This window comes from Cheilinus undulatus, linkage group 5, assembly GCF_018320785.1.
Source record: "Cheilinus undulatus linkage group 5, ASM1832078v1, whole genome shotgun sequence".
Taxonomy (NCBI): Eukaryota; Metazoa; Chordata; class Actinopteri; order Labriformes; family Labridae; genus Cheilinus; species Cheilinus undulatus.
Window position 1 is genome coordinate 26,598,241 of NC_054869.1, and position 26,668 is coordinate 26,624,908.

The 26,668-nt window shown below is 39.4% G+C and overlaps 1 protein-coding gene across 2 annotated transcripts in view; it reads left to right on the forward strand.

Moving 5' to 3' along the window:
- Window positions 1-26,668, forward strand: part of kremen1 (kringle containing transmembrane protein 1) — a 94,637-nt gene that overhangs the window by 62,175 nt on the left and 5,794 nt on the right. Inside the window, exons 4-7 of one of the 2 annotated variants that reach the window (XM_041786748.1) lie at window positions 18,967-19,091; window positions 20,559-20,712; window positions 21,804-22,136; window positions 26,309-26,548. In XM_041786748.1, coding sequence (XP_041642682.1) covers window positions 18,967-19,091; window positions 20,559-20,712; window positions 21,804-22,136; window positions 26,309-26,548 — 852 coding nt within the window. The remainder of the gene's footprint in view (window positions 1-18,966; window positions 19,092-20,558; window positions 20,713-21,803; window positions 22,137-26,308; window positions 26,549-26,668) is intronic. The other variant, XM_041786749.1, reaches the window with a different exon arrangement.

The following is a 26,668-nucleotide window of genomic DNA, read 5'->3' on the forward strand; positions in this document are numbered from 1 at the left end:
TAGTTGATAAGGTGGCTGAATCGCAGCACAATGTTTTAAATGTTCCTGATAGAATTAATGTTTCTCTATCTAAGAGAATAAGATGGACTAAATACATTAAAAGCTCTCTTTTTCTGTATAAATGAATTTAAGTCACAAAGTTTTTCCACCGTTTTCACCTTTGAAACAAGAGAAGGGTTAAGGATGTCGTCCCCACCCATCAGAAATAATAAAATCACAATTCAGACCAGTCTTAGAAAATAGATGGACATGTGTTTTCTCTGTTTTTGGCAATGAGATCCAGTGACAGCATTATCCAACCAAAAATAGGGACTCATCACAAGAATTGCAATGCATTGATAAAACGGATTTGTTATGTGTGCGCCCACCTGAAACCAATGTTCAGAATTAACTTTCTGGCCTCACTGCCCTAGGCTGCTGGATTTATTAATGACCTGCCAGATTTTTCTTTATAAATATGCCAGCCCTTTCCTTTTGCAGCTATCTGAATCATTACAGGTGCTGTAGGTTCAGGGGTTTAATTTTAAATCTAGATGTAGTGAAGCTTTGTTGTTTGGAGGGTTGAAGTGATTTTTTTACAACTCATTTCAGTAATCTAAGCCATTTTCACAGAAGAGGTATAGGAGAAAGTCAACTGGGAGCCTGCTTGTCATTTGAAATAACAGAGAGTAACAAATATAAGACTGAGCAGGTCAACTTTTTTAGCTTTGTTTCGAGGCTCACAGGCGCTAATTTCTGAATGGTTTGTGGCACAGACATCTGTCAATCTGTCATTCCCCCTTTCACCTGCAGCAGACCCGTCCTTACCTGGTGAGCTTTGAACACACTCTTTGTTATCTTACTCTGACTTCTGACCCCCCTGTAGCTCCACCTACACCCGCCCTCAGGGGAAATACCTGCCTGCTGTGCTGTCAGCTCACAGCACTGAAACTAGAAAGTAAAGTCTCTTACAAAAACAAGCTAGAGGACATCATTTAATCTCTCAGCTTCTCTCTGCTGCTCTCTCCTTCTCTCAACATGGCTGAGGTTAAATCAGCCAAAGCCATTAGAGAATTAAAGGTATTGATTACGAGGGAGAGCTGGTTGTGTAGAATGTTTGCTAATGAGAACAAGAAGGGGACTTTTGTTTAGTGATTGACTCAAGAACGAGGAGGAGATGAATCGAGGGGCGACCAATTTAGCTCATACTGAGGGTAAATGTACAGCAGAATGCTTCTGCACAGGTACAATACACATCATTTTATTGTTGGACATAGTTAAGCAGCCTGCAGTTTATCAGCTTTGACCAAATTCTAGCAAAACTTATCAGCATAGTTGATTTGATATATAAGGAAGGTGAAAAAACAACTTTTTAAATGCTAATGACATTGTGCTAGCACGTTCACACTAGCAATGCTATCAGGCACTCCCTAAAAAGACGAAACATCCTTCAATTGGCATTGTTTTAATGTGTTACCATACTCAGTCTATTTAGGCTTGTATAAGGCTCATGAACAGTTTTTCAGGGTTAGCAACAACCTAATGTGTATGTATGAGATGCAAAACTCATGGGTCTGAGTATGGTAGATCTACGCTTTTTAGCTGCAGTGCTAACATGCTAATATTCAAAATGCTTCCCATCTCAGTTTAGCATGTTATGTTTGCTAACTGTGACTGAACACAAGGTACATTTAGCTTAAGTGTTAACTAAAGGTTGTTGAATCCATCATGAGGGTGGCAAATGTTACAACATTTTGATGCTAATATCTACCGCCTGGTATGGCTAAAAAAGATAGCAGCTAGTCTGTTAATGAGTATGTTTACATGATCACATCAATAACGGGGAATAATCGGGAAATGCTAATACTATGATACGATGCATATACTTGCGCTTTAGTAATTCTTTATTGAATTCAATCATTTAAAAATCTAACTTGCTTGTACATGACTCGGACAATAGCTAGATATCTTTCCACAAATACATGGCATAACACAGCAAAATCGCAGCTCTGTAGTTAGTCTAATTAATTTCTGGGACAGCAAATCTGTTCTACACTTCTTGTAAACCCCACCTTGGCCATTGACTAAACAACATCTCATAAATGGAACCGAGGAAAAGATCAGAGGTCTAATCAAGGATTAATTAATGGTTAGACCTGTTTTAGAAGTAGTTAAATGAACAGTGGCTCGCTTTTGCTCTGTTAGCTTTAGCTACAGCTAACATAGCTACGTAAATAACGTTACTACATAAGCCATGTAGCAAAGTTGACTTTAGCAATGTAAGCTTTAGCAAATGTAGCCAAGCTAATGTAGCTACATATATAACATACCTACAAAGCTTACATAGCTGCTTTGTAAGCTTAGCTGTATCTTTAGCTACATTTACTACATAGCTCCTTTATCTATAGTTTACAGCTACATAGCTAACATGGCTGCTTTGAGAGCTTAGCTTTAGCTAAGTTTCCTACATGATAACTTAGCTATGTAACTTTATCATCTACATAGCTAGAACAGCTAACAGAGCTACGTAAGCTACGGTTGCTGTGTCGGGATATTGTCATGGGGGGAAAAGCTTATTTTCTGTTAGCAGGCTTTTTACTTGGCTTTATTAGTGTTTTTTAACCAAGTTTTGCAGGTCAGGTTTACTCTAACCCTAAATGTAAGTTTAATCTGAATTTATCAGTACAATATGAGCGAGTCTTTCCATTCTGAGATATATGGTGTCTCGGATGAAAGGTCTGTGAGAGTAGCCATCAGAAATGAATGGTCTGTAGCCAGACTGCCTTTAGTAATTCAATCATTTTTCATTGAGTAAAACTGCGGCCAGTGGTTTGGACCACCACACCAAAAACACAGGCTTCCATTGAATGGGCTCTGAATATTCAAACTTGAAAGAAGATCAGTTTAAACAGTGACTCAATGACAAAGGGAAACATGGTGGCCAAAAACAAGACCCATTCTGACGAAGACATATCAGTTGGATAGACTTTCTTCCATGAAATGTACTGTGTGAATTTGCAATCCCTGAGGAGGTCTTTTGAGTCTGACATGAGCAGTTTGTTAATCATTGCCTTGTACTTAGCTTGGAAAAACAAAATTAAACGCAAAGTCTGCCAGGAAGTACAGAGAACATCTTTAATGAATGATCACATGCATTTTTGTCTTGTTTAATTACAAAACAGAATTAAATTTAAAGTTTGAGGGGCGTAAGCATGCTGCTACTTTCAGTGCAAACTCCCTTTCACATAGCAACTTGAGCATTTTAGAAATCAAATGATAGTTTTGTATTCAGTGCATGAATTCAAATGAACAATGCACAGTATGTCAGTATTGTTTTCTTTTATTATTTTTAAATTTTATATATTTTTTTATTCAGAGCAGTTTGTGTCAAACATGTCTGAAGAAAATGGGAGAGACGCAACCCTTAAACAGCCCCATGTTCTAACATCTGGCGACTTTTTAGAAACACTTTCCTGAAGTTTTTGCTGCTTTTATCCACATTCAGATAACCTGGACAACCTGGCTATCACCTCTAACTAAGTCTAAAGCTAAGTCTTTCACTTTGTAATTGAATGGTATTAAATAGAAATGCCCCACTGTGCTTATCTAACACCTAGGGTCGCCAAAGAGTGTCTTCTCATCTTTTTCACTCTGCTGGTTCCTGGGACTCCTCTGGGACACATGCTGTTTAGTTTGTCAGGGGAGGCAGAGGGATGCATCTTGGAGGCTATTTTTCATCTTCTTCCCTTTGCATTGTTCGTCCCTGTCTCTGAGAAGGCACTAATTATTCATTTAAAGCTCCGGTTCTTCTCTCTTCCCTCTAATTAGATGGTTAGTCACTCTCCCAGGGCCCCAGGCTGGGCCATCATCTCAATCTTGTTGTAACACAGTCCCCACCACACACACACACACACACACACACACACACATAGAAATGTTTAAAAGTGGATAGAAGAGGACACGAGATTCAGTAAACTCGCATGAGATACACAGACATGGCTCACAGTGCAGGCTCTGTCTCCTACTAAAGTCGGTCTTATAGATACAAAAACTTCTCTCATTCTGTCCAATAATAAGACCCTTATTGTCTGACTGTAAACGGTTCCCATCTCTAGACTGGCTAATTTATCATCTCCAAAGAAAAGCAAAGCATAAAATCAACAGAAACACATCATAGCAACTCCCACCTCCTTACAAAACAACACAGAGTTTCCAGAAAGGGTCGTCTTAGGGGACTTTGTGGCATATTTCTCTGCTCTACTCTTGTGTTCTTCACAGGCAAGACTAATCACAGGCTAGATGGAACTCAGCAGCTGTATTTGTTTATGTTTATTGAATATACTGTACTACAAAAGGGGTAATAAATGGGGCTGAGGCACAATGAGGGAGAGACAGTGCAGCAGAGAAACAGGCTGGGACAGTGGGGAAAAAAACACGCAAACATTGGGCGTGATAAGCGTTATTGCTCTGCTTTGTTGCATGTCACATTCTTGGTAAGGCTGTGCGTGATTCTGTGTTGTGCGTGCATGCTGACTAGTTAACCTGCTGGCGGTTCATTAATGGGTTGGCCGCATTGTTTCCAAGAACATACCTGTGTTAAATTACTTGCATCAAGCCTTTTAGCACTTGAGGAATGTGCTTTTAAATCCCTGCTTCTCCTCCTTTGACCCCACAGATTTAACACCCCTCTTAAATGTGGAGCCACTAATGACTTTTTTGTCTTTGGTTACAGTCTAATTGGATGGTAATGAAGCAGTGGTGCTACTTAAGGATAATAATGGCTGTAGTGAATGTTCAGGTTTATTCCTTTTCAGTGTTTCCTTTTAAAGTAGTAATCAATTTCTTGTATGCTTGTACAAATATACTTATTTGGTATTCTCTTGTCTGTGAATTAAACATTTATTTATTTTTTATTCTTTGATGTGAAATTTAATCTACAAGAATAATCTGGAAATTTAATTGGTGTCCACAAAGGTGTTTCAGAGCTAATGAGGAATGAAAAGAAAACATTTTTTCAAAGTTTTGCCTCATCAGTTTGAGAGACAATGACTGAGCTGTACTACTGAGTCTTGGATGTTTTACCCTTTAAAATTTAACATGTTTACTTAACCAAAAACCTCAATAGTGTCATTTGAAAACTGATTTCTACAAAGTAATGTCCAATAACTTTTTAAATTTAAAATAAGTGACTGCAAAAATCTTCACCTCTTTCGAGTCAGTATTTACAGCACTGAGGTCTCAGTCAGGCTTGCACATCAGGACACTCTAAATTTTACTCCATTCTTCTCTGCAAAACTGCTCAAGCTCTGTCAGGTTGCATGGGGATCTAGCATCAACAGCCCTTTTCAAGTCTAGCCAAAATTCTATATTGGATTGAGGTCTAAGCTCTGAATTTGCCCCTTTAGGACATTCATCTTGATGTCTTTAAACCATGAATGTGTAGCTTTCACTGTATGCTTTCAGTGTTTTCTCTTTGCCACTCTCCCATAAAGCTTTGACTGGTGAAGAACCCAGGCAACAGCTGATGTATGCAGAGTCTCTCCCAGCTTAGCTGCTGAAGCTTGTAACTCATTCAGGGTAGTCATAGGTGTCTCTCACTAGTCTCCTTCTTGCATGCTCACTTAGTTTGTAAGGACAGCCTGGTCTAGGCAAATTTACACATGTGCCACATTCCTTCCATTTCTTGATGATGGATTCAACTGAATTCCAGGGGATGTTCAGTGCCTTGGATTTTTTTGTGTCCATGGACTGACTTACACTTCAAAAACCTTTTCTCTGAGCTGCTTGGAGTGTTCTTTTGTCTTCATGGTGTAATGGTGGCCAGGAATGCTAATTTAGCAATGAGTGGACCTTCGATACAGGTGTTGTTGTAATGCAATCACTTGAGACACATTCACATTAAAGAGTTGGGGTGTTCTTATTTTTTGTCTAAAAGGCCCAATTATATTGACCATGATTAATTTATAAAAACAAGAAAAGGGTAAGCATCCAAGGGGGGAATACTTTTTTTTATAGGCTCTGTATGGTGCTAACACTTTAATGCATCAAGTTTAGCGTCTTTTCTTGCCCTGATTCCTAGGTCCTTAATTTTCATCTTCTCAGGAAAATAAGAGAAACACATGAAATCTACATGTTCAGCTTGTCAGCCAACACTGTCTTTTTAAAATGTGAGACAGGAGACATAAAGCAATCACAACTCAGTATAAAACAACAGCTAACTTTTAAAAATCTAACTTTTATATCTGCCATTGTAAAAGTATGATCTCTTTAAGATGTGTAGTTTCTAGGATTATAGGACTGGAATCTAGGATTAGTTTTATTATTTAATGTGCTGAGTACATTCTCATTTACCTGTTTTGTCTGTTTGAAGTAAACACAAGCTAATTGTGCTATACGGAAAGAATAACTACTCGGTGAAGAAATCCCCAAATCCAATCATTCCCTCAATGTTTGCCCTCACAAGTCAACCATGCAGACCTATGGGTGGCAGAAAGCCAGCACGTCTTCACCAGGGTGGTCAAGTGGGAACCCCCTTTGCTGGCTTCCTTCCTCATGAAGACTGAACAGTAATCTCCGATTTGTTCCAGAACCACCCCTTTTCTATGCAAATTCTCACTTTACATCACGCCAACATAGAGACATTTTTTATCTCATCATTTCTACCTTATGGCCATCACAGCCTCACCAGCATCACCACCGTCAACAGACCAAAGGTCTGTACAAGCAAGCCTCCTGAAAAGAACGGCAAAGAAATGACAAGAGAAAATAAAAAGTGAGAGGACAGAGCTGGGTGAAAATGGGAATTAATGCAGTCAAATGCAGTCTAAAATACCAAATAAACACTTAACCAAAGTTTTTTCCTCTCTAGTTTAACAGATCAGTAATAATCATTAAATAAACTGTCCTGTCTTCTTGGAATTACGTTTAGAAAGACCTAACAGTTGTTTCGATCTGGGTACATGACGGCCACGTATCATCTGAATCATTGCTTGATTTTCATTTCTATGTATGTGTTAACTGCTATATTTTACCACAAGCCGCCCATGGCTTTTGGCAAAAAATAGTAAGAAAATTAATAAATAAAGAGCCATATTTACCTTGTTTTAGCAGATATGTTTGCCCACATTGGTAGAATATGTTGCAGGCAAGATAAACACAGTATGGTTACACTTCCCATCTGTGCTTTTCAAAGTTAAAGCTCTGTTTGACATTTCTGTGAACAAAGTGTTTACTCTGAACTTTATTACTTTAATTTATTGAGGCAAACTATACTAAAAGACAGGGCTGGATGCTAGTTTGTCTCAGTAGGCAGAGGTGCTCATATAAGAGGCTAGTCCTCAAAGCACTGGTTGCTGGATCGATGCCTTAACCCAGTGCTGTTGGGTGCATGTCTTTCCTCTACTCTCTCTCGTCATACTCCCTTCAGCTGTCCTTTCAATAATAAAGGCAAAAAAGTTCAAAAAATAAGGTTTAAACAAAGACAGGGCTTTGACAGTTGGGAGATGCAGCTGACATGCAGCATGTGCCTGGTACAAAAGTTGTGACAGTGCAAGCAGCAAACATGCACTCAGTCTGTAACAGATGTAATCCTGTGATTAGTCAAAGGGAAACCAGGGCGGTTGAGATAGCAATTTTCTTGTTTTTTTGTCCTTTCTTTGAAGAATAATGGACTGAGAATATCCTCTCTTTATGCATTATTTAAACAGACTGATTTCCTTGGTCTTGTTTTGAATACTGACTGGACATTGGGTTTACTTGACTTGTAATTTGGCAGACGTATTGTTCTGGTTTTTTTTGTTTGTTTGTTTGTTTGTTTTTGCATAACCATTGCTTCATTATCACATGACTTCAGTCTTAGTGACATGTATCCATCAATCAAAGTCCAACAGTTCAAGATCCACCTATTGTGCAAGAAAGGGAACTGAAAGATTGAGAGCAGCAGATATTTCTCTGTCACGCGTACAGTCATAACATTATTCTACCAAACTGAAAGGCGACAAGAAACAGAAACAAAATAATCATCAAACATGGTTCACATGTGAAAACAGAAAAACAGATGAGCTGGGAATGGAGGAGCAGAAAATTTATTCTGTAAAACAGACGAACTTTTTCCCATGGCTGCAATCATTCATTACAGAGACCTCCGCAGAGGCGATATCATTACGGATCTGTGTGGGCGACATCAGTCGGGCCCTTTAAACCAGCCTTTCATGCTCCCACATCCAGAATTCTTTAGCTTCTTATTTAGGCCTGTTCATTTTTTATTTCTCATTGAGGGACAAAAAACACACATCTACACAATGCAAAGTTAACTCACATGAATGTTTCACTGCCAAATTGAATCATGAATGTTGGTAAAAGGAAGAAGATGCCTAAGAATAGTTCTATTTATGTTAAATTGGCCAAGCCTTCAGTTTGTAATTATGTACACTGTAAAAAATCAAACTTGATTAATATTGAGTAAACAAAGAAGTATTGGGTGCACTTTGATAACTGAACAAGTTGACAGAACACAATATATTGAATTTCTTAAACTATGTCAGATATATATTTAACATTCAGTCGTGACACATTACTTCTATTTGTTTTATTGTAGTTTTTTATTGGTTTTATATTGTTTTATATTGTTTTATTATTCCTACTGTTTTGATTTTATTGGAAAGCACTTTGGTCACTTTATGTGTTGTAAAGGGCTTTACAAATAAAAGTTGATTGATTGATATACCAAGTGGACATAAAAATTTAAACTGAGCTAACATTTTCTTAAATATTTGGCACAACTATTTTAGTGAAGCTAACTGATAAGTATAATTTTTAATGACATTTTTTTTCTGCCAACTCAATATTTTGAGGCAAGTGTCAACATAAAGTTTTGAATTGGGCCCCCTAACTCCAAAAAGCTTTAAAACTTGTTACTTAACTATTTTACATTTGCCCTATTATTTGTTTTTACAGCGTAAGACATTTGTCATATGAAAAAAGTCAACAGTGTTAAATATGAAGTGGAGTTTTGTCAAGCACGAAACATTTCAAAAAACATTTCAACATAATTGAACAAATAAAGCAACTATCTGTGTACTAATGTACTGACTTTCTCTGCTCCGTGTCACTCTGTAAATAGAAAAATGTTTAAACAGCTGGTTTATATATCAGTCTCTCACTGCATTTCAAGAATTTACACTGGTGTGGACTGCTGTGATGAATATTTTTTGCAAGTTTTTGACATATTTTTAAATTAAATGTCAGTAATTTTTTCTTAAAAATATCAGATGAGTAACTCAGTGCAAAGTTATTCATCTGTTATTCTAATGGACTTGAAAAGCTTTAAGGATCCACAGTCAGTCTCTATTTTGTTGCTTAATAAAAGTTAATGTCCTGTTTTATTGCCAGCTCTTCTATCACCTTTTTCCTCAGTCATCATGTCTCCTTTTTCAAGTAGAATCAGACCTGAGTGTGAGTTCATTTTTTTACTGAAATCCCCCAGTGTTTCAGTGTTGATCATAAAACAGTGACTTTAAAGGTTCATTGTTCCAGAAGGCCTCATTTTGCTTCTCTCTTTCTTCCTCTGTTAAGTCAAAAATATGTGTCACGCTGTGCTGGGTGAGAGCGAGTGGAGCCCGAGTTGTAAGGAGTAAATCTATTTTGAAAAGAGAGACGCCCAAAGTCCCATTAAAAAAAGAACACTTTCCAATGTTTTTTCCTCTGCTTTTTTGCTCTTTACCCTCCAGATGGCATAGAAATTTATAACTGTAATTATGTTTCCTTAATAACATGTTTGCCCCCTCAGCTCATCAACCTGCTTGCATGTTGGCTGCCAAGTGCACTTGCCAAAGCCTGCCGCTCATGTTTGATGTTGTTGCTTCCATCCCTCCTTGTTGTTCTCTCCTCTCGATGTCTCTCTGATGTGTTTTGGGTCGGCGCTGTTGTTGTGTCTGCTGCATCAACGGAGGTGTCTCCTTCTCCCTGCCAGACAGACACCCATGAACTTTGTTGTTTTGCCGGCTGCCTCCTGTCTGCATTACTGTGGTGTTGCATTGTGGGAAGGGCAACTGTAACTGCTCTGTTCTGAGCTAAGACAGCAGGCTGCCAGGTTGAGATGAGTCTGGCTGCAGCCTGAGCCCTGTTTGGCTCTGTGTTTTTTGGTGGGAGCCTGCCCCTCCCGCTGCGATCTCCTGAGGTTTTCAGAGGTCTGGTCTGGGCTGACTGGAGCGTTTATGCACCTTGTGTTTCCTCCACTTCTCCCCTCTGGCTTGTTAAAGTCCAAATTCCAGCGACAGCTTTGAAGTGTGTTTGTGCATTTTTTTTACTTTTATTGAACATGCAGTTATTTGCACTTGTTGCGCCTGCAAAGCAGATGTTTCAGAGAAACAATGCTTTCCTGCAAAACCGATGAACAGTTGCACACAACCTCTGACGCTGGGTTGCGATACGATCCCACCACCTGCTGCTCTTCAGCCAGCGCTTCACAGCCTCTAGGACGAGAACAGGACAAAGACAGATAAATTGAATGCAGTCTGCAATCTTCTTGTCAAAGCAATATGAAAAAGGAGCACTGCTGCCTTTAATCTGGCTGTTGAGCCCTGCAGTAGCATTTTCCCCCTCTGCCTTTCAAGAAGTCCATTGAAGTGGTAGCTGCCTGCCTTGCTTGGAGGGAGGTTGCTGGTTCCCGACCAGGTGTTTATCTCTCATGTCCTCTCATCTCCCCTCCTGCACATTTGGGCTGACTTCATCTGGTGCATATTTTAGTGAGGGATAGAAAAGGAACTGCTGCAACCACATTGTCATGCCTCACCCTGAAAATATGAAGCATTTATATTGCTGTCATGTTTGCCTATAAACTTGTCGGATAATCCAGGTGGTGATCTAGTGTGCAGCATGTAGCCTCACTAAATTTAAACAACCATATAAATGTATTTTTAAGCTTTGGTATTGATTTGACTGAAAAAAAGGTTGATTTAGTGTGTGGCAGTTTCATATGTTGCACCATTTGTCAAACACAGTTGTGCCGGCAGCTAATCATGAAAGCAGCAAGGAAGTATCAGTGGTCACTTTACAGTCAGCAATCATGGCTGAAATACGGGCAAGAGCAGCGCTCTCTTTATTCCCTTCTCTCCCTTCCTTCATTTTTCAAATCTGTGAAGTCTCAAGCATGTCACACTTTCCCCCAAAAGCCTTTGTGCCTCATTCTTACATAAACACAAAGCATCTGCAGCATCTATTGAGATGTTTTTTTTATGTCAACTAAACATTTATATTGGCAGCCCTGAAGTCAAAGCCCACGTGTGGTCTCTGGTGGAGTCGGTTCATACACGCGGTTTTGAGTGATATATCTCTACAGTGGTGCTCCAAATATTTTGATAGAGCTGCATGCTTATCTACCCCCCCATCCCCCACCCTTTTTTGTTTGTTTGTTTTTTTAGCTTTTGGAGAGTATAAATAAATTCCAAAATTGAATCATGACAGGCTTTTACTAATGATTTAAGTGGTTTTTCACTGGCAACAACTGGGAGCCAGTTGTTCACTGCTGGAACGTGCTGTCATCAGCGCAGCAGGCTGTTTTCAGCATGCATGTATTTTAAAAAAGGAAGACACAGGTAAAGCTCCAGAGATATTTTGTTCCAGGATGTTGTTAGTAAAGCAAATCGGGGGGGGGGGGGTACTGATTTTTTGGTACTGATGTCAGAAGTGCCACAAAGCAGTACTCTGTTGTCATCCACAAATAGATTTAACATGCTGCTGTGTGATATCACACTTCTGATCAAATACATGTCTACCTGCCTTTGATAGGGAGGAAGGGAAACTGTTTTGCTGAGGAAAATTGCTTTTGTTTTCATATTTAAGTTTAGCTAAATAACTTGGCATAACTTAAACTCAAAACTGCAAATAATGCAGAATTTTTTGGTACTGATGTCAGAAGTGTTCTGATCTCTATTTATGGTTAGTAATATTGTCCATCAGTGTTTCAGCAGCTTTAGTTGTACACAGGGGCATAGTCCTGTTGAGCCGTGGTTCTCTACTGGTGGGTTGGGACCCAACATTGGGATAAAGATGATTATCAAAAACCCTGGTACCCACATATTACCTGCACCAAGACATACAATACCTACAGTAGCGAATTACAAGACAGATTTCGGTACCGCACCTCCCCAAAACAATCTCCATCACTCCAATCAAAGGAAAGATGCAAAATATGTTATGTGGAAAAGTTACACCTGTTTCCTATACCTACCTAACCTGGCATGCCAGATGGATGTGTTTCACACATCCATCTGAAAAACCACTCACAGACAGTGTTTGGGAAAGGGCAGAGCCTTTGAAAAAAACTCAGAGGGTGATTGGATGAATGATCTGTCTGTCACATCTTTACGGGCAAATCAGAGCAACAAAACACGTGACATAGCCGTTTTCCAAGGTGCACCCCTTCTGAAGGGGTGAATTCCGCGAACCGTGGCGACTGTAGACATGTCAGTACACAACTTTTGTCATTTTTGAAAATGAAACAACTCACTGCTGTTCTTTGTTCTTCTTTTAACGAAGAAAAGTCAAGTTCTGATAGAACTGGCATTTGAGCAGCATCCACGCTAATTTCTTCTGCCATAATTGCACCGGCCTCTTGTTGCTGCTGTCTTATGTCACGACTTCACTGTGCCCAAAAGTACGGCCCCTCGTCGCTGATTGGTCCTGTCACTTTCTAACTGGGCCCAAACGGTTCAGATGGGAGCTTTGCAAGATGGATGTGAGAAACAGAGAAACGGGCATATCCATCTGCTTTGCAAGGTTAATACCTACCTTTACCTGAACTAAATCATTAGGAAAGTAAGATCAACAGCTTAGCCATAATATACACAAACATCAGGATGCCAGAAAATAAAAAGAAACTGAGACAACATTCAAAGAAAAGAGCTTAGTGATTGTGAAAAGAGATAAAAAATGGGTAAAAATGGCATACAAGGGCAAAAAGTAGCAAAGATTAGGTAAAAGTAGCAAAAAGAAGTGGCAAAAATGGACCACAATTAGCATTAAAGTGGCAAAAGTGAAAAAAATGGGTAAATATGGCAAAAAGTTTCAAAAAGTGCAAAGTAGGTAAAAAGAAGTGGCCAAAAAAGGCAGAAAAGAAGGGAAATTTGTTTAATTGTAGAATTGGTTTTAAACTAGCAAAATTGGGAAAATAATAGTGGCAAAAATTAGTTGAAATTGGCTAAGAGAACTGATACATATGAGCAAAAAGTGGCCAAAAATGGTTAAATATGGACAAAAATAAAACAACAAACAAAAAAGAGGCAAAAAGTGGCAAAAAAAAGAGTTCACAAGGTGGTAAGAATTGGCAAAATTGGACAAAAGGTGGTTAAAAGCGGCAAAAATGGGCAAAAGTGGCCTGAATTTGGCCAGTAAAATCCAAAAAATGGCTAAGTGAAGTGGCAAATACGGGCAAAAAATGGTCTTAAACTGGCAAAAGTTGGTGAAAATTGGCAACAATTGGTTAAATGTGGCCAAAAAGCAGAATAAAAACTCAAAGACTTGTAAAATGTATTGAAACAAAAAAAATGCTATTAGGCATTTGACAAGTTATCAGAAAGATGGTTGACATTTAGAGAATAAAATAGGTCCTAACACTTAACCCTGAGGCACGCCTTTAGGACCCCAGAAAAGAAGAGATGGATCCAGCCATCTGAACTCATTGCTAATCAAACCATGATGCTGCTTGGTATGACATGCCAATGTGATGAAGCACATCTATCTGTAAACTGTGGTCTACAGTGTCAAACACCTTAGATAAATCAATAAAAAGAGCTACACATTAGGCATTGTAAATGCCTCATCTTGTGATGAGTGACTTGTCGACTTCAAGCAAAAAGAGTCACACACAGCAGTAAAGTTGACTAGTCCTCGAATCCTCTACTTGACACCAGTTTCATTTTGTATTTTGTCTTAGAAACTCCCTCATCTTTCATATGATGTACAAGAAGATACAGGTGTAACCCATCTGTTTGTAGTCCTTACATCAGTAAAGGGTCCATTAAAAATTATAATATTAGATTAGTACGGTTTCCCCATTGATTTGATTTCCATTTCAGGGTCATTCTGAGTCCACAAGACTGTAAGAAAATTAGATCTCAAACAGGAAGCCCTGGCTACCTTTTGATCCCCTAACACAGATGGTTTGTGCTTTACTAGTATTCGGCATTAAAATGAATTAAGATATCAAAGATGTTTGTTAAAGAACACCATGATTGTTTCTGTGTGTCACATGTTTCTGATTTCTGCCTCCATGTTGTGTCTCAGAGTTTCACTGATGGCTATTTCGGGCACAGCTCACTCTTGTCCTCTCCTAATGAGCTGTTATGTACCCTACAGTAGGACGAAACTCAATCAAAGACCCAGGACAACGGCTTGGAGGGAGATTTTTTCATATTTGCAGTTTACCTCTGCTTGTTAGATTTGTTTCACATCAAGATGTGGAAACGAAGAGCAAGTCTGTTTGGATCGCAAGAAAACTGATCAAAACAGGGACACAGACTGTTTGAGGCTTTTTTAACGCTTCCTGAGCTAATACTTTTAGTTTCAAAGTTTTGGAGGGAAATTACTGATCTGGATTTAAAGGATTGCAGCGTATTTGATGAAAATACCCTGGTTTAAGGAAGGAGAGCTGATATGTGTGACTGGATATTATCTGGAAAGGTGTCAACATCTGTCATCCGTCTGTTTGGTCTGTGATCCATTTGTGATTGTTGGCCTGTTCATGCCATACATCCCCTGGTACAACCGAGCAAACATTTGAATGTTCATTAGTTCAGTTTAAAGCAAGAGGGTATAACAGAAAAAGGAAAACAGAATTTGATGTTGTATGCGGTTGCTTCTGGCAGAGTTTATAAAGGCTTGACTTTCATACACTCAAAGGTGAGAATGTATTGATGTAGATCGGGGCTAGTCAGTTTGTTCCTGAAAAAGGCTCGCATATGAAGGGCCTGAGAGATATTGCATGTGTCATCATTTTTTAGCTTCAATCAATCAATCAATCAATCAATCAATCAATCAATCAATCTGTTTTGGATTTTCTTATTCATAAAAACCTACTTAGTTGATGCAAGCATACACACCTTGACAGTCTTTGCAGTTGTAAATATCTTCCTTTTGTCCAGAACCCAAACCACTAGTAGTGATGCTAATTTAAATCTGTCTTTTTCAGTGTAAGCCCAACAAGGTTGTCTTATCTTTCTCGTAGCATAAAGTCCACCACAAAATCTTTTGCTGTGTGAGTTATCTAGAAATACCTTCTTTAGTTTAAATTCTTGCGTGATGATATGCACTGACTGCATAGTAAGCACAAGCACAGGTTTTGCATAAATAGACAAATATAAACACATACTCCTTCATCCATTGGCTGTTAAACTGTCTGTTCTCTGCAGGCCTGACCACAGTATTGGCTGGAAGAATGGGCTCTCCACAGTTAAGATTTATTGTTGATATCAATGCATGTGTGCTGGATCAGCAGCATTGGTGCTAGCATTTGTCCTGTCTGACAGTTGCCTCAGTTTGGAGCTGAAAAGTGTGTCTAGCTATTATTATTGCTCTAATGTTGAAATTATTTTTTTGTGCAACTTTTTAACCCCCTCTATCAACTTTGTCTGCCTGTTTTGCCACTTTTATTTGCCATTCATCATCAATTTTGCTCAATTTTTACTCTTTTTTTGCCATATTTGCCATATTCGTCACTGTTAACCCATTTTACTTCTTATTTTACCCCCTTCCACCTCTTTTTTTGGCCTCTGTTAACCTTTCTTTAACACTTTCAACCTATTTTTGCATTATTAACACATTTGGCCACTTTTCAATCCCAATTCACAACCTCTTAGGCCTATGTTGCCACTATTAAGCCATTTTGCCACTTCTTAAACCCTTTGAACCGCCCTTTTGTCACTTTTAACTCATTTCTGCCATTTTAGACACATTTTTGTCACTTTTAAACTCCTTTTTTGACCTGTTTCTGCCTATTCCTTGCTTCTCTTGACTCAATTTTTTTTACTTTCTATCTTATTTTACCACCCTTTCCCGCCTGTTTTTGTCACTTTTAACTCATTGTTGCCACCTTTAACAGATTTTTCTCACTTGTGACCCATTTGTTTTTACTGCCATTTGCCTCCATTAACCCTTAAAAGCCTGAATACACAAATTATAGCCAGAAAATTCTAAATTTTTGGAACTGAAATGTTTATTTCACTTTCTAATGAAATCCAATAAAATCAAAATTTCCATAAAATTTAACATATATTTTTTGTATCTCATTTGATACATTAGGTGTTTTTGGCAACTGATAATCCACTTGAGGGCATTTTATCATTTATCAGATTGTATTCAGACTTTTTTTTAGTAATTTATTGATCATATTGATTAAATAGAGGTATTATAAAAGTATGTGTCAAATATGATACATGGCTTTAAGGAGTTAACCTTTTTTGCCATTTCTTGCCTCCCTTGCCTCTGCTAACACATTTTCCCCACTTTCAAACCATTTTAATTCTGGTTTCAAAAAAGGGATTTACATTTTGAAGAAGGCTATATAGTACGACATAAATAAATTTTAAAAAATGCTGCTTTGATTAGTATTATTCAGGTTAAAAATAAAATATTGTTAACACAGCCAAACTTTACAAGAGACCACAATTTTGCTGACCTCCATGCGCCCCCGGCTCTCCCCTTTATGGGCGGCCTTGGTGCTCTGCATAGGCCTTTTTTAAATTAAAAAAGACATTTTATCTAGCTACCTGGTTAATACTCTCACAAAAACATGTCCACAAGTGCTGAAGTGTGCACTGAGACACTAGGGAGGAGAGTAGTGCATGTGTCAGATGGAAATGAGTGACTGTGTATCAACAAGGATAACTGCTGCACAGTGAGGTAGGACAAAAATTAGGAAATAAACCAGTGATCTTACAAATACAGAACATTTCACCTACATTATTTAAAAAATGTGTTTTGATCATCTTTAAGCACAGGTAGACTACTTAAATGGCCACTTAAAATGACCTCGGGGCCTGGCCTGGCCCTAGGGACTCCAACTGAATAGCTTGGTAGATTATATCAGTGGTCATCATCTCCCTTTATCATCCTGTAGCCTAATGTTATTAATCTGACTATTCTTGCCCCATTATTTTTTAAATTTCTAAACACTGATTTTATCATGCTTTGATATCACTTTTGTGCTAGCACAGTTTTGAAATCCACCTCCAAGAGGCTACGGTATTTGACACACTGGTTGCAGGATCAACTCCTGATTCCAGTACTGATGTATCCTCCCCCACTATTTTCCCATATTTCCTGTCTCTCTTCAGCTGTCCTGTCAAACTAAAGACACAAAGCCTTTTCAAAGGGATCCACATCAATTTCTTCCTTTTCCAAAACATCTTTCAAAGATTTTGATCGCTCATCAAAATCAAAACTCTAATACACGTTAAAATATGTTGCGTTATAATGTAATTCAGCTGGCTGAGTATATTTTATGGATTCCAGCTCTCGTTGTATTTGCTTTGACCCCTCTTTCCTCCTCCCTACTTTCTCTTTTCCTCTGAGATAAAGTTCTTGGCTCTCCTGATAGCATTTTACACAAAAACATGTATCAGGAGGCGTAAACCTCTTTGGTGTGTCACCATAGATCTTTCTTTGGGGGTGTGTCTGTGAGGCTGAGTGTTAATCACAAACATGATTATAAAACTCAAAGGAAGTCATGCAGCATTCCTTGTGGCTCAGAGAAAACAAACCAGTGGATGCAAAGGATCATGGAGAAAGCCTAGATTAACTGTATCTAAATATCCAGAAACAATAATGTTTGTACAGGACAAGCTAATAATCAGCATGTGATACAGCGTTGGTTCCCAGTGTGGGGTTTCAGCCCCTCTAGGGGGCAGCCAGAAACCTCAGGCTAGGTACAAGCATCTGTTTGCTCTTAAACGCTTATTTTTACTTTTACTTCATATATCAATTCTTATGTCATTTTGCTTTCTTTTGGTGCTCATAATGTTACAAATGCTCTGTTTAACTCTCTGAATTAGGAAAAAAAAAAAATTGTACCGGCAAATTAAGGCACTTTCTTTCTGAAATAGACAGTATCTCAGATGAATAGTCCGTGAGAGTGGCTGTCAGAGATGTACAGTCTGCTGCCAGATTGTCTTGTGTTAAGCTGCACTGTATGTACAAAGCAACCAAAGGTGTTCTCTTATATGTTTTCCATCAATTTTACACATTGCTAGTACCATCTCAAAAAAAGTTGTGCTCTTAAGTAAACTGATGAAATGCTTCTATAATTGCAGTTAAAATTCAGCTGTTTGATGGCGATCTGTGGATGCTTATAGCACCATGTGTGGTAAAATCACAGCTTCAGGCAAAGCTCAAAGCTTTTACTTCCAAAACTCTTGTCATAAATGTTCAATATGTTCCTCCTGAAATCAGCCATAGTTTCTTTAGAAACTATTTACATATCAACAAACTTTGCCATGGATCAAAATGCCACTTTGATGTTCCCCCTTCTTTGCAATGCACCCAGCAAAGTAAACTAGTTTGCTTTAGATTGTTTCACTTCATATTTCTTCTTTGTTAAACCACCACCTGCAGAAACAAGAGCTGTGCAGACATTGGCTGTAGTTGTGGAAACTGTTGGTGTTACAAGTAAAATACTTTCAGACTTGTTAGTTATTGTTGTTACCCTTGCACAGGCCTACTGGAAAAATGAGGTCAATGATGTACCCTATTGATTGTCACCAGCATCTAATCTAGCTATTTTAGTCTAAATCTGACTCATTTTCTGTTCCAGGAGTGGAACAGCCCATCTCTACATTTGGGAAAATACATTTTTCTTCACTCAAAATATTTGGCATAGGAGGTCACACCTGATAATGAAATCATATCACTTTTTGTGTGGGTCATGGGGGATGAAGCTTTCATTTTTTGCTTGTAATTTACTGTTTTTAACCTTCTTGTCCTTTTCTTTCACAGTGCCTGGTAACCTTGGCTGCTTCAGAGACAGTGGTGACCCGCCCACTCTGTCTGGCACCAGCGAGACCTCCAACAAACTCACCATCCAGAGCTGTATAAGCTTCTGCAGAAAGCAGAGATACAAGGTGAGATTGGAGAGTGAAGCTTACATTTATATTGCATATTTGTTTTAATTCAGATAAAAGTTGGCAGATTCTCACGGAAGGAAATATTAAAGACTAAAAGAGAATAATATACTGCCTCCTTTGTCTTGGTGCCCTCACTGGAGAGTTTAAAAATTCCCTTGAGTGGATGAAAAAGTGTCCGGTCAATTACCCGTGTCATGTCTAAAACGTCTCCTGCTTTAGTCAGCCTTTTATGTAAATCATCTGCAGTTACGAGCAGTTTCCTGACAGTTATTACCATGATGCCCACTGCGGTCTATGCCCTCTTTATTCAGCCATCAAAGTTACTGTTTCAAACCAACCGGTGGATGACGAATCATCACAGCGATCAAGGCTGACAGCTGTAAATGAATGGTTATTAGCCCAGTGGGCACCTCCTCCTCAGTGCATTTTCCTCATCTCTGAGTCTGGCATACCATTGTCCCCGCTCTAAACAGTGCCAGGTGTTCACTTTCTGTCTCAGCAGATCCGCTTCAGCTCCGTCTGTGCTGACAGATACTGACAGCACCCCCCTCACCCCCCCTCCCCCCCCACACACACACACACTCCAGCAGATGTTACAGGAAGTGGTGGCAGATTGGCATCGTCTGCGTACCCTTGGAGTGTCACCGCTCGTAATGCACATATGGAGCATCAGTGCTCAGAAGTACAGATCCCATGTGACTTTTTGACAAAGAGCATGCCTGATGACTTAGACAGCAATCCGTCGCTTGTTTGCTCCTCAGAAGTATTCACACTGGTGTAACTTCATCAGACAGAATAATGCAACAAGAACATAGCTGGATTGTGTTGGCGAGAGCGGAGGCTTCATAAATTCCTGCTCCATGAGAGGAGACACAGAGTGGGAAATGATGCAGTACCTTCATTCATGTGGGGCCTACAAATTGGACAATGGTGTTCTTTTCAATCCAGGACAATAATTCTTTTGAGAATAAGCAGCCAGCAATGGCGAGGTCTCAATGTGTGAACATTTTTTGACGTTATGCATTTCTGCTCCGACGCTTTCGGGAACAGTTTACAAAGAGTTCGGACTCAAAAGACAGATAGGTGCTCTTTGTGTGAGTTTCATTCCCTTCGCCCTCAGTACAGATGAGCTTGAATGAAGGCTTCTAGCCAGCAGAGAAGTTGTGGTTCTCCAGACCCAGGTTACAACCTGAACAAGCAGTTGTTACACTGTAGGCTGAAGTCACAGGAGCAGTGTATGATCACATGCTGATTCAGTCCTAACACAATTAAATATGAACTACTCTTACTCTTTTGTAGTTTTTGTATTGTCATGGAAAGTTTTAATTTCATATTTTTTTTTATTTTTAAAGAATCTTAAAAAATAATTTTTAGTGAATAACATCATGGAAGGTGTTACCCAAAGTTTGTTGTGAATTGCTGAATCAATAATTTGCATTACCCTTTTATATATCATTTTTCCAGCTCGCTGGTATGGAGTCAGGATATGCTTGTTTCTGTGGCAATGAAGTGGACCTACGCAACCATGGCGAGTCACCTAACATGGAGTGTAACCATGTTTGCTTCGGCGACCACACCCAGCCCTGTGGTGGGGACGGCTGGGTCATCATCTTTGACAGTAAGTGTGTTAACAGATGCTTCTTCATCCCTGGCTCTGTAATATTTGACTGTAATTTTAACATTTGCCAAATAAAGCACTTCTTCAAACACATAACTGCCTTTGATAACAATACTTTGTGCTCTCAGTCGTTGAGTCAACGGTTTGTAATAACTTAAGGTGGGAACAAGTCCATCAATCCACTGGCGTGTTTAAACCTTTAAGCAAATATATCAGGCTCCAGAGGGCACAACATTTAATTTAATTTACTTGCCACTAGCACCCCTCCTTCCTTACACACAGCAGTGATAAAAAACAACAGTGAAGCCTTCTACTTCACTGGAGATAAAAACTTTCTTCTGTAGCTGACAGTTTAGTTTTTACATTGTTCTTGTTCTTTAGTTGCTGTCAAAAAAACTTAATTACTAGCTATTGCACTAATCAAGGTATTTTAGTGTAATATGGATAAAGACACATTTGTGTAGAGCACTTTTTGTATGCAGAAAGTTAAGTTTTAATCATGAGTATTTGATGCCTGCAAATCATTTTAGAAAGCATAAGACAGATTTTTTTTTCAGATTAATTATGGGTTTTTTGGTTTTGCTGTAGAGATAGGACAATGGATAGAGCTGGAAAAAGGGATGAGAGATTGGGGAATAACATGCAGTGATAAAGCCACAGGTCAGACCCGAACCTGAGCTGCCTGCGTACATGGAATACTTAATGCTAATGCTTGCAAATAATTTGCATTGTTACAGTGGGACCCTGTGTATAGTTGAAAACAGAATGCATCCTCAAAGTGGGGAAAGGGGAAGTTATGTACCAAACAGCGGCAAGACCATGAATCACTCCCTGTGACCAGTGCATTTAGGACTATAGCCTCTTTAAATGGGCACCTGCTCTACTCGGTGAACTAAATCGGCGCCCTGATGGAGATTTTGACATTTTGATGAAACAAGTCATGGTCATTTGTGTGGACTAAAATGCATAATAGCCTAATGCAAATACAATAGTGACATGTCTGCAACAGGTCTATAGTATAAACCAAATCTAATCTTTGTTATATTATAAAAGGCCAACAACTGTTTTCTTTTCCGCATGCTTCTGTTCAGCCCGAGTCGGGGCCTGCGGTGGAAACTACTCCTCCCCATCAGGCGTTATCTACTCCCCGGACTTCCCTGATAAGTACAGCCCTGGGCGTGTTTGCTACTGGACTATCCAGGTCCCCGGATCCTCTGCCATCCTCTTCAACTTCACCTTCTTTGACATCTCAGACCAGACAGATATGGTGGAGCTACTGGATGGCTACACCAATCAGGTGGTGGCACGTTTTGACTGGCGCAGCCCACCTAGGGAGCTGGTGAACATCACAGGCGATTTTGTCATCCTGTATTTCTACTCAGACCGCACCAACCAGGCTCAGGGATTTTCTCTGCTTTACCAAGGTAGTGTTTCATTGGTCACAATATTCAGTGGTTCTTGCACTGATTCTTCTTTAGTTTGATTCTTTAGTAGCCTATCACACCGTAGACAGTAAGAATAATCAACTAACATAGCCATAGTGTCAAGCTCAAATTCAGTTTAAGACTGATTTAAATGGACATTTACAAAAATACAACACTCAGACTATTGTCATGAAAAAAAAATTGGCTGTTTATTTATTTGTCTAATGCCAATTCATAATTCAATTCACAAGTTATCTCAAGACACGTCACAAAGATGACAGGTCTTGACCATACTTTTTTATGTGTTATTATAAAGACATCCAATCTGCTTTTTGGCCAAATGTGAGAATTTTAATTCTGCTTACCGTGTTAAGTTGAGCATTTATTAAGAGGCCAAATAGGGGTGAACTTGCTTTTAGAGACAGCCTCAAGTGGCCACTTCAGGAGCTGCTGTTTTTGGCACTTCCATGTTGGCTTCATATTTCAGCCCTACAGGATTTTGCTCACCTCGAACCCTCCTCAAGCCTAATTTGCATGATCAGGTGTGTGCCAACCTGCTAGCTCATGATACAGTTTTGCATAGCAGCCCTGGTTGTTGGGTCTTGTGCGGTAGTTGTCACACCAACAGCAGGCCCTTTTCTCTTTCCATTTGCTAGTCAGTGTCTCACAGCCCCAGGGTGATGCTACATATTTAAATAATGTTTTGTTTTTCTAAGAACTCGCTCCCTTATCAAGCTGCAGCAGGCTGCTTTGCTCCTCCAGAGTGCTGCTCAGTGAATTGCACTGAAAGTTTTATGCCACCTACACACAAAATAACGTGATAGGATGCTCCGTGCCCTCTGATTAGCATGATTTCACTGTCGAGCAGACATGTAGCTCATCTAACCCAAGCCCTTATAGCAAATTATTTTCCCATGCCAGACTAATGTGAAAAATGTGATAAGACTTAAGTGGAAAAAGAAAAATTGTCCTTTGCTGTCTTCACGTTATATTCTCTTGAAGTCTCTGCATCTTTATGCACCAAAAATGATTTAATAGTTTAATTTCTGGAGGCATGAGAGAAGCACAGCCCCATATAATTCAGCGTAGGTGACATTAAAGCTCACAGCTTGTTACACTAGGAGGCAATCTGTCCCCAATCCTACCTCTCTGCTTCCATTTGTTATATTCTCTACTGCTGTTGCAACAGTAAATACAATATTCAAAGGTCAAAATTGTTTTGACCTCTGGAAAGGCACAATTCCTTTCTTGTTTTGTGTGAGGCATCATGTAGCCTAGAAATGAAATGTGAGACGTGATGTGAGAGAAGGTCGACTACTGAAATAATACCTTTGTTTTACACACAGATGGGAGAAAAATTCATTGCACCTCAGATTCAGATAAGAGAAAGCAGAAACAGAAGGAGAAAGACACCAGTTACAGTAAACTGAACAAAGTACAGAGAGTGTCTTTTCTGTGGCACACTGAGTAGTCGAAATGGTAATTTAAGGATAAACGCTCTCAGATGACAGAGACGGCGGAGCTGACCCAGGGTTTGAAGTGTGCTATTTTGTTTGCAAATGGGGAACATGTGGGAAGTTGTGGGAACATCACAGTCAGGTTTAGTAATTTTATGAAAAGAAAAAATTTCCCATGCTGCTTTGCTGTAAGATCCAACCACCATTCATGGAAGAGTGGAAGAGGCCTGGATCAAATAGTGTTTATATGTCATGCTGGGTGTTTGATTTAACCAATGTGGGTCATGAGATGGGTGGAGTTTGACTCTAAGTTTGGAGTGTAGCTTGTCAGTAATTAATCTTAGCAATGAATAGGTTTGACTGAATGTCACTGCATTTTCTAGAAAGCAAATGCTGTTAAGAAACCAAGGCTGCAAGAGAAGTGGGGATGACAGTGTTGCTGTGGATGTTATGATTTTTCATGAATGAACTTGCTAGGTCTACACTGTGTTGATCTGGAACAATCAATTTACCTATTTATCTGTGAAAATATGTGTGGATGGATGGATGGATGGATGGATGGATAGATGGATGAGTGGACGGATGGATGGATGAGTGGATGGATGAGTGGATGGGTGGATGGATGAGTGGATGGATGGATGATGGATGGATGGATGGATGGATGGATGGATGGATGGATGAGTGGATGAGTGGATGGATGGATGAGTGGATGGATGGATGGGTTGGTGGATGGATGGATGGATGAGTGGATGATGGCTGGATGGATGGATGGATGATGGATGGATGAGTGGATGGCTGGATTGATGAGTGGATGGATGAGTGGATGGATGGATGAATGGGTGGATGGATAGATGAATGGATGGATGGATGATGGATGAGTGGATGGATGGATGAGTGGATGGATGGATGGATGGATGGATTGATGTTTGATTGATGAGTGGATGGATGGACTGATGGATGGATGAGTGGATGGATGGATGATTGATGAGTAGATGGATGGATGGATGAGTGGGTGGATGGATAGATGAATAGATGGATGGATGATGGATGAGTGGATGGATGGATGAGTGGATGGATGGATGGGTTGGTGGATGGATGGATGGATGGATGAGTGGATGGATGGATGGATGGATGGATGATGGATGAGTGGATGGATGAGTGGATGGATGAGTGGATGGCTGGATTGATGAGTGGATGGATGAGTGGATGGATGGATGAATGGGTGGATGGATAGATGAATGGATGGATGGATGATGGATGAGTGGATGGATGGATGAGTGGATGGATGGATGGGTGGGTGGATGGATTGATGGTTTGATTGAATGAGTGGATGGATGGATGATTGATGAGTGGATGGATTGGGTGGGGGATCAGATGGGGGCTGTATTGATAAATAATGGACTTCTGAGGATAGATAGATAGATAGATAGATAGATAGATAGATAGATAGATAGATAGATTTTATAACCTTATAGACCACAGATAAGTATGTTAAGATATAAGATAAGTTTAGACTTGTGTCTTTTATTAAATCTGTGTAAAGATAATCTAGTGTCTGTTAATGATAGGGGAAATGTATGATTAAAATCTTTGGTTTTGGGTCATGTTTATCTTAGATATTACTGTTTCATGCCCACCTATTATGAAGGAAAGACATGAACATCATTATTCTCTGTGACATGAGGAAGAGGGAAATTAAAAACACTCATGTATGATCGAAGATTTGTCTGAACACAGAAAATATGATGTGAGAAAGTAATAAAAATGTCACACAGCATGACATACAGTAGATATCAGCGTGAGATATCCTTCAGTGTATTTCAAAGGGGTGATTTAGAAGTGGGAGGATGAAAAAACATAACCATACTGTGGCTTTAAATAAATGACACCTTTGTTTAGGAGAAGTAAATGAAAGGCAGAGAAGATCTTATTTAGGATATTGCTTTCCTCTGGAAACACATAAATAAGTTGAAAGAGTGCAAGCTCTCTGGCACTGTAGTTTTATGAAGCAAACTCAGCCCATCTGGTTCTGTGAGCAGCTTAAAACAAACAGAATTTATTGCAAACACTTTTTGAATCATGACTGAAGTAGACAGAAAAAAAGCTCTCAACACCACATGTTTACAGCACACTTGAGTGTTTTTACAAAGTAGTTCTATTTCTTAAAAAAAAAACGCTGTGAGTATGAAATATTGGCTCGTGACTCTGTATATGCTTTAAAAATCCTGATCAACATGATGTATCCTATTAATTCATGCTCACTGCCACAGCCCATTTTAGCTCAGGGGAGTAATTAAAGGGGCGTTAAGTGATGTGTGTATTCAAATAGCAAGAATTATAACAACAGGGCTGACCTTTTGCTCTGACACAGAGGACGGACAAATCACCACTCCTCTCCCTCAATGCTGTGAAAGCCAGTTGTAAGTCAGAATCAATCACATTTTCAAGAGATGGTATATAACATAGCAGGGAGCATATATGACTTTGCTAAAGGCTGAACTAATGTGGATAAAAGTTATAGAGGATTTTTAAAATACACATCTATAATGGATATGGCAAACCTTTGCATACTAGGTGAAATTTCTAAGACAGAGACCAAAAATGTGATCAAAACAGTTATTTCTTAAATACTTTTCAGCAGCCATCCCTTCAGCTTGTATGTTTAAGTCCCCATGTGCTTCTGTTGATGAAACTAACTCGTTTTCCTTGTTTTAGCACTAAGAGGTCAAGATACCCAGACAATGGAGGCCAAGGGAGACGAGGAGGAGGAAGGAGAGGATGTCTCCAGCACGGCAGGGCCTCAGCTTGCCAGTGGAGTCACTGAGAGATCCAACAGCACCACAAACGGACAATCCTCCCAGATCCTATACGTGATCACGTCCAGCCCCGGTAAACCGGAGCACAACATGCCAGGTCAGTGGGCTGGACGCGGCGAGACCAACGGCCACAGCGCTAGTATGTTAACACCCATGATTCACTGCACCTATATCCAATGCACCTCTCTGTACCTCTGCAGGGGATTTCATAGCAGGTTTTTTGGCTTCAGCTTGCACTTAGCATGACCTGATTTCTCTG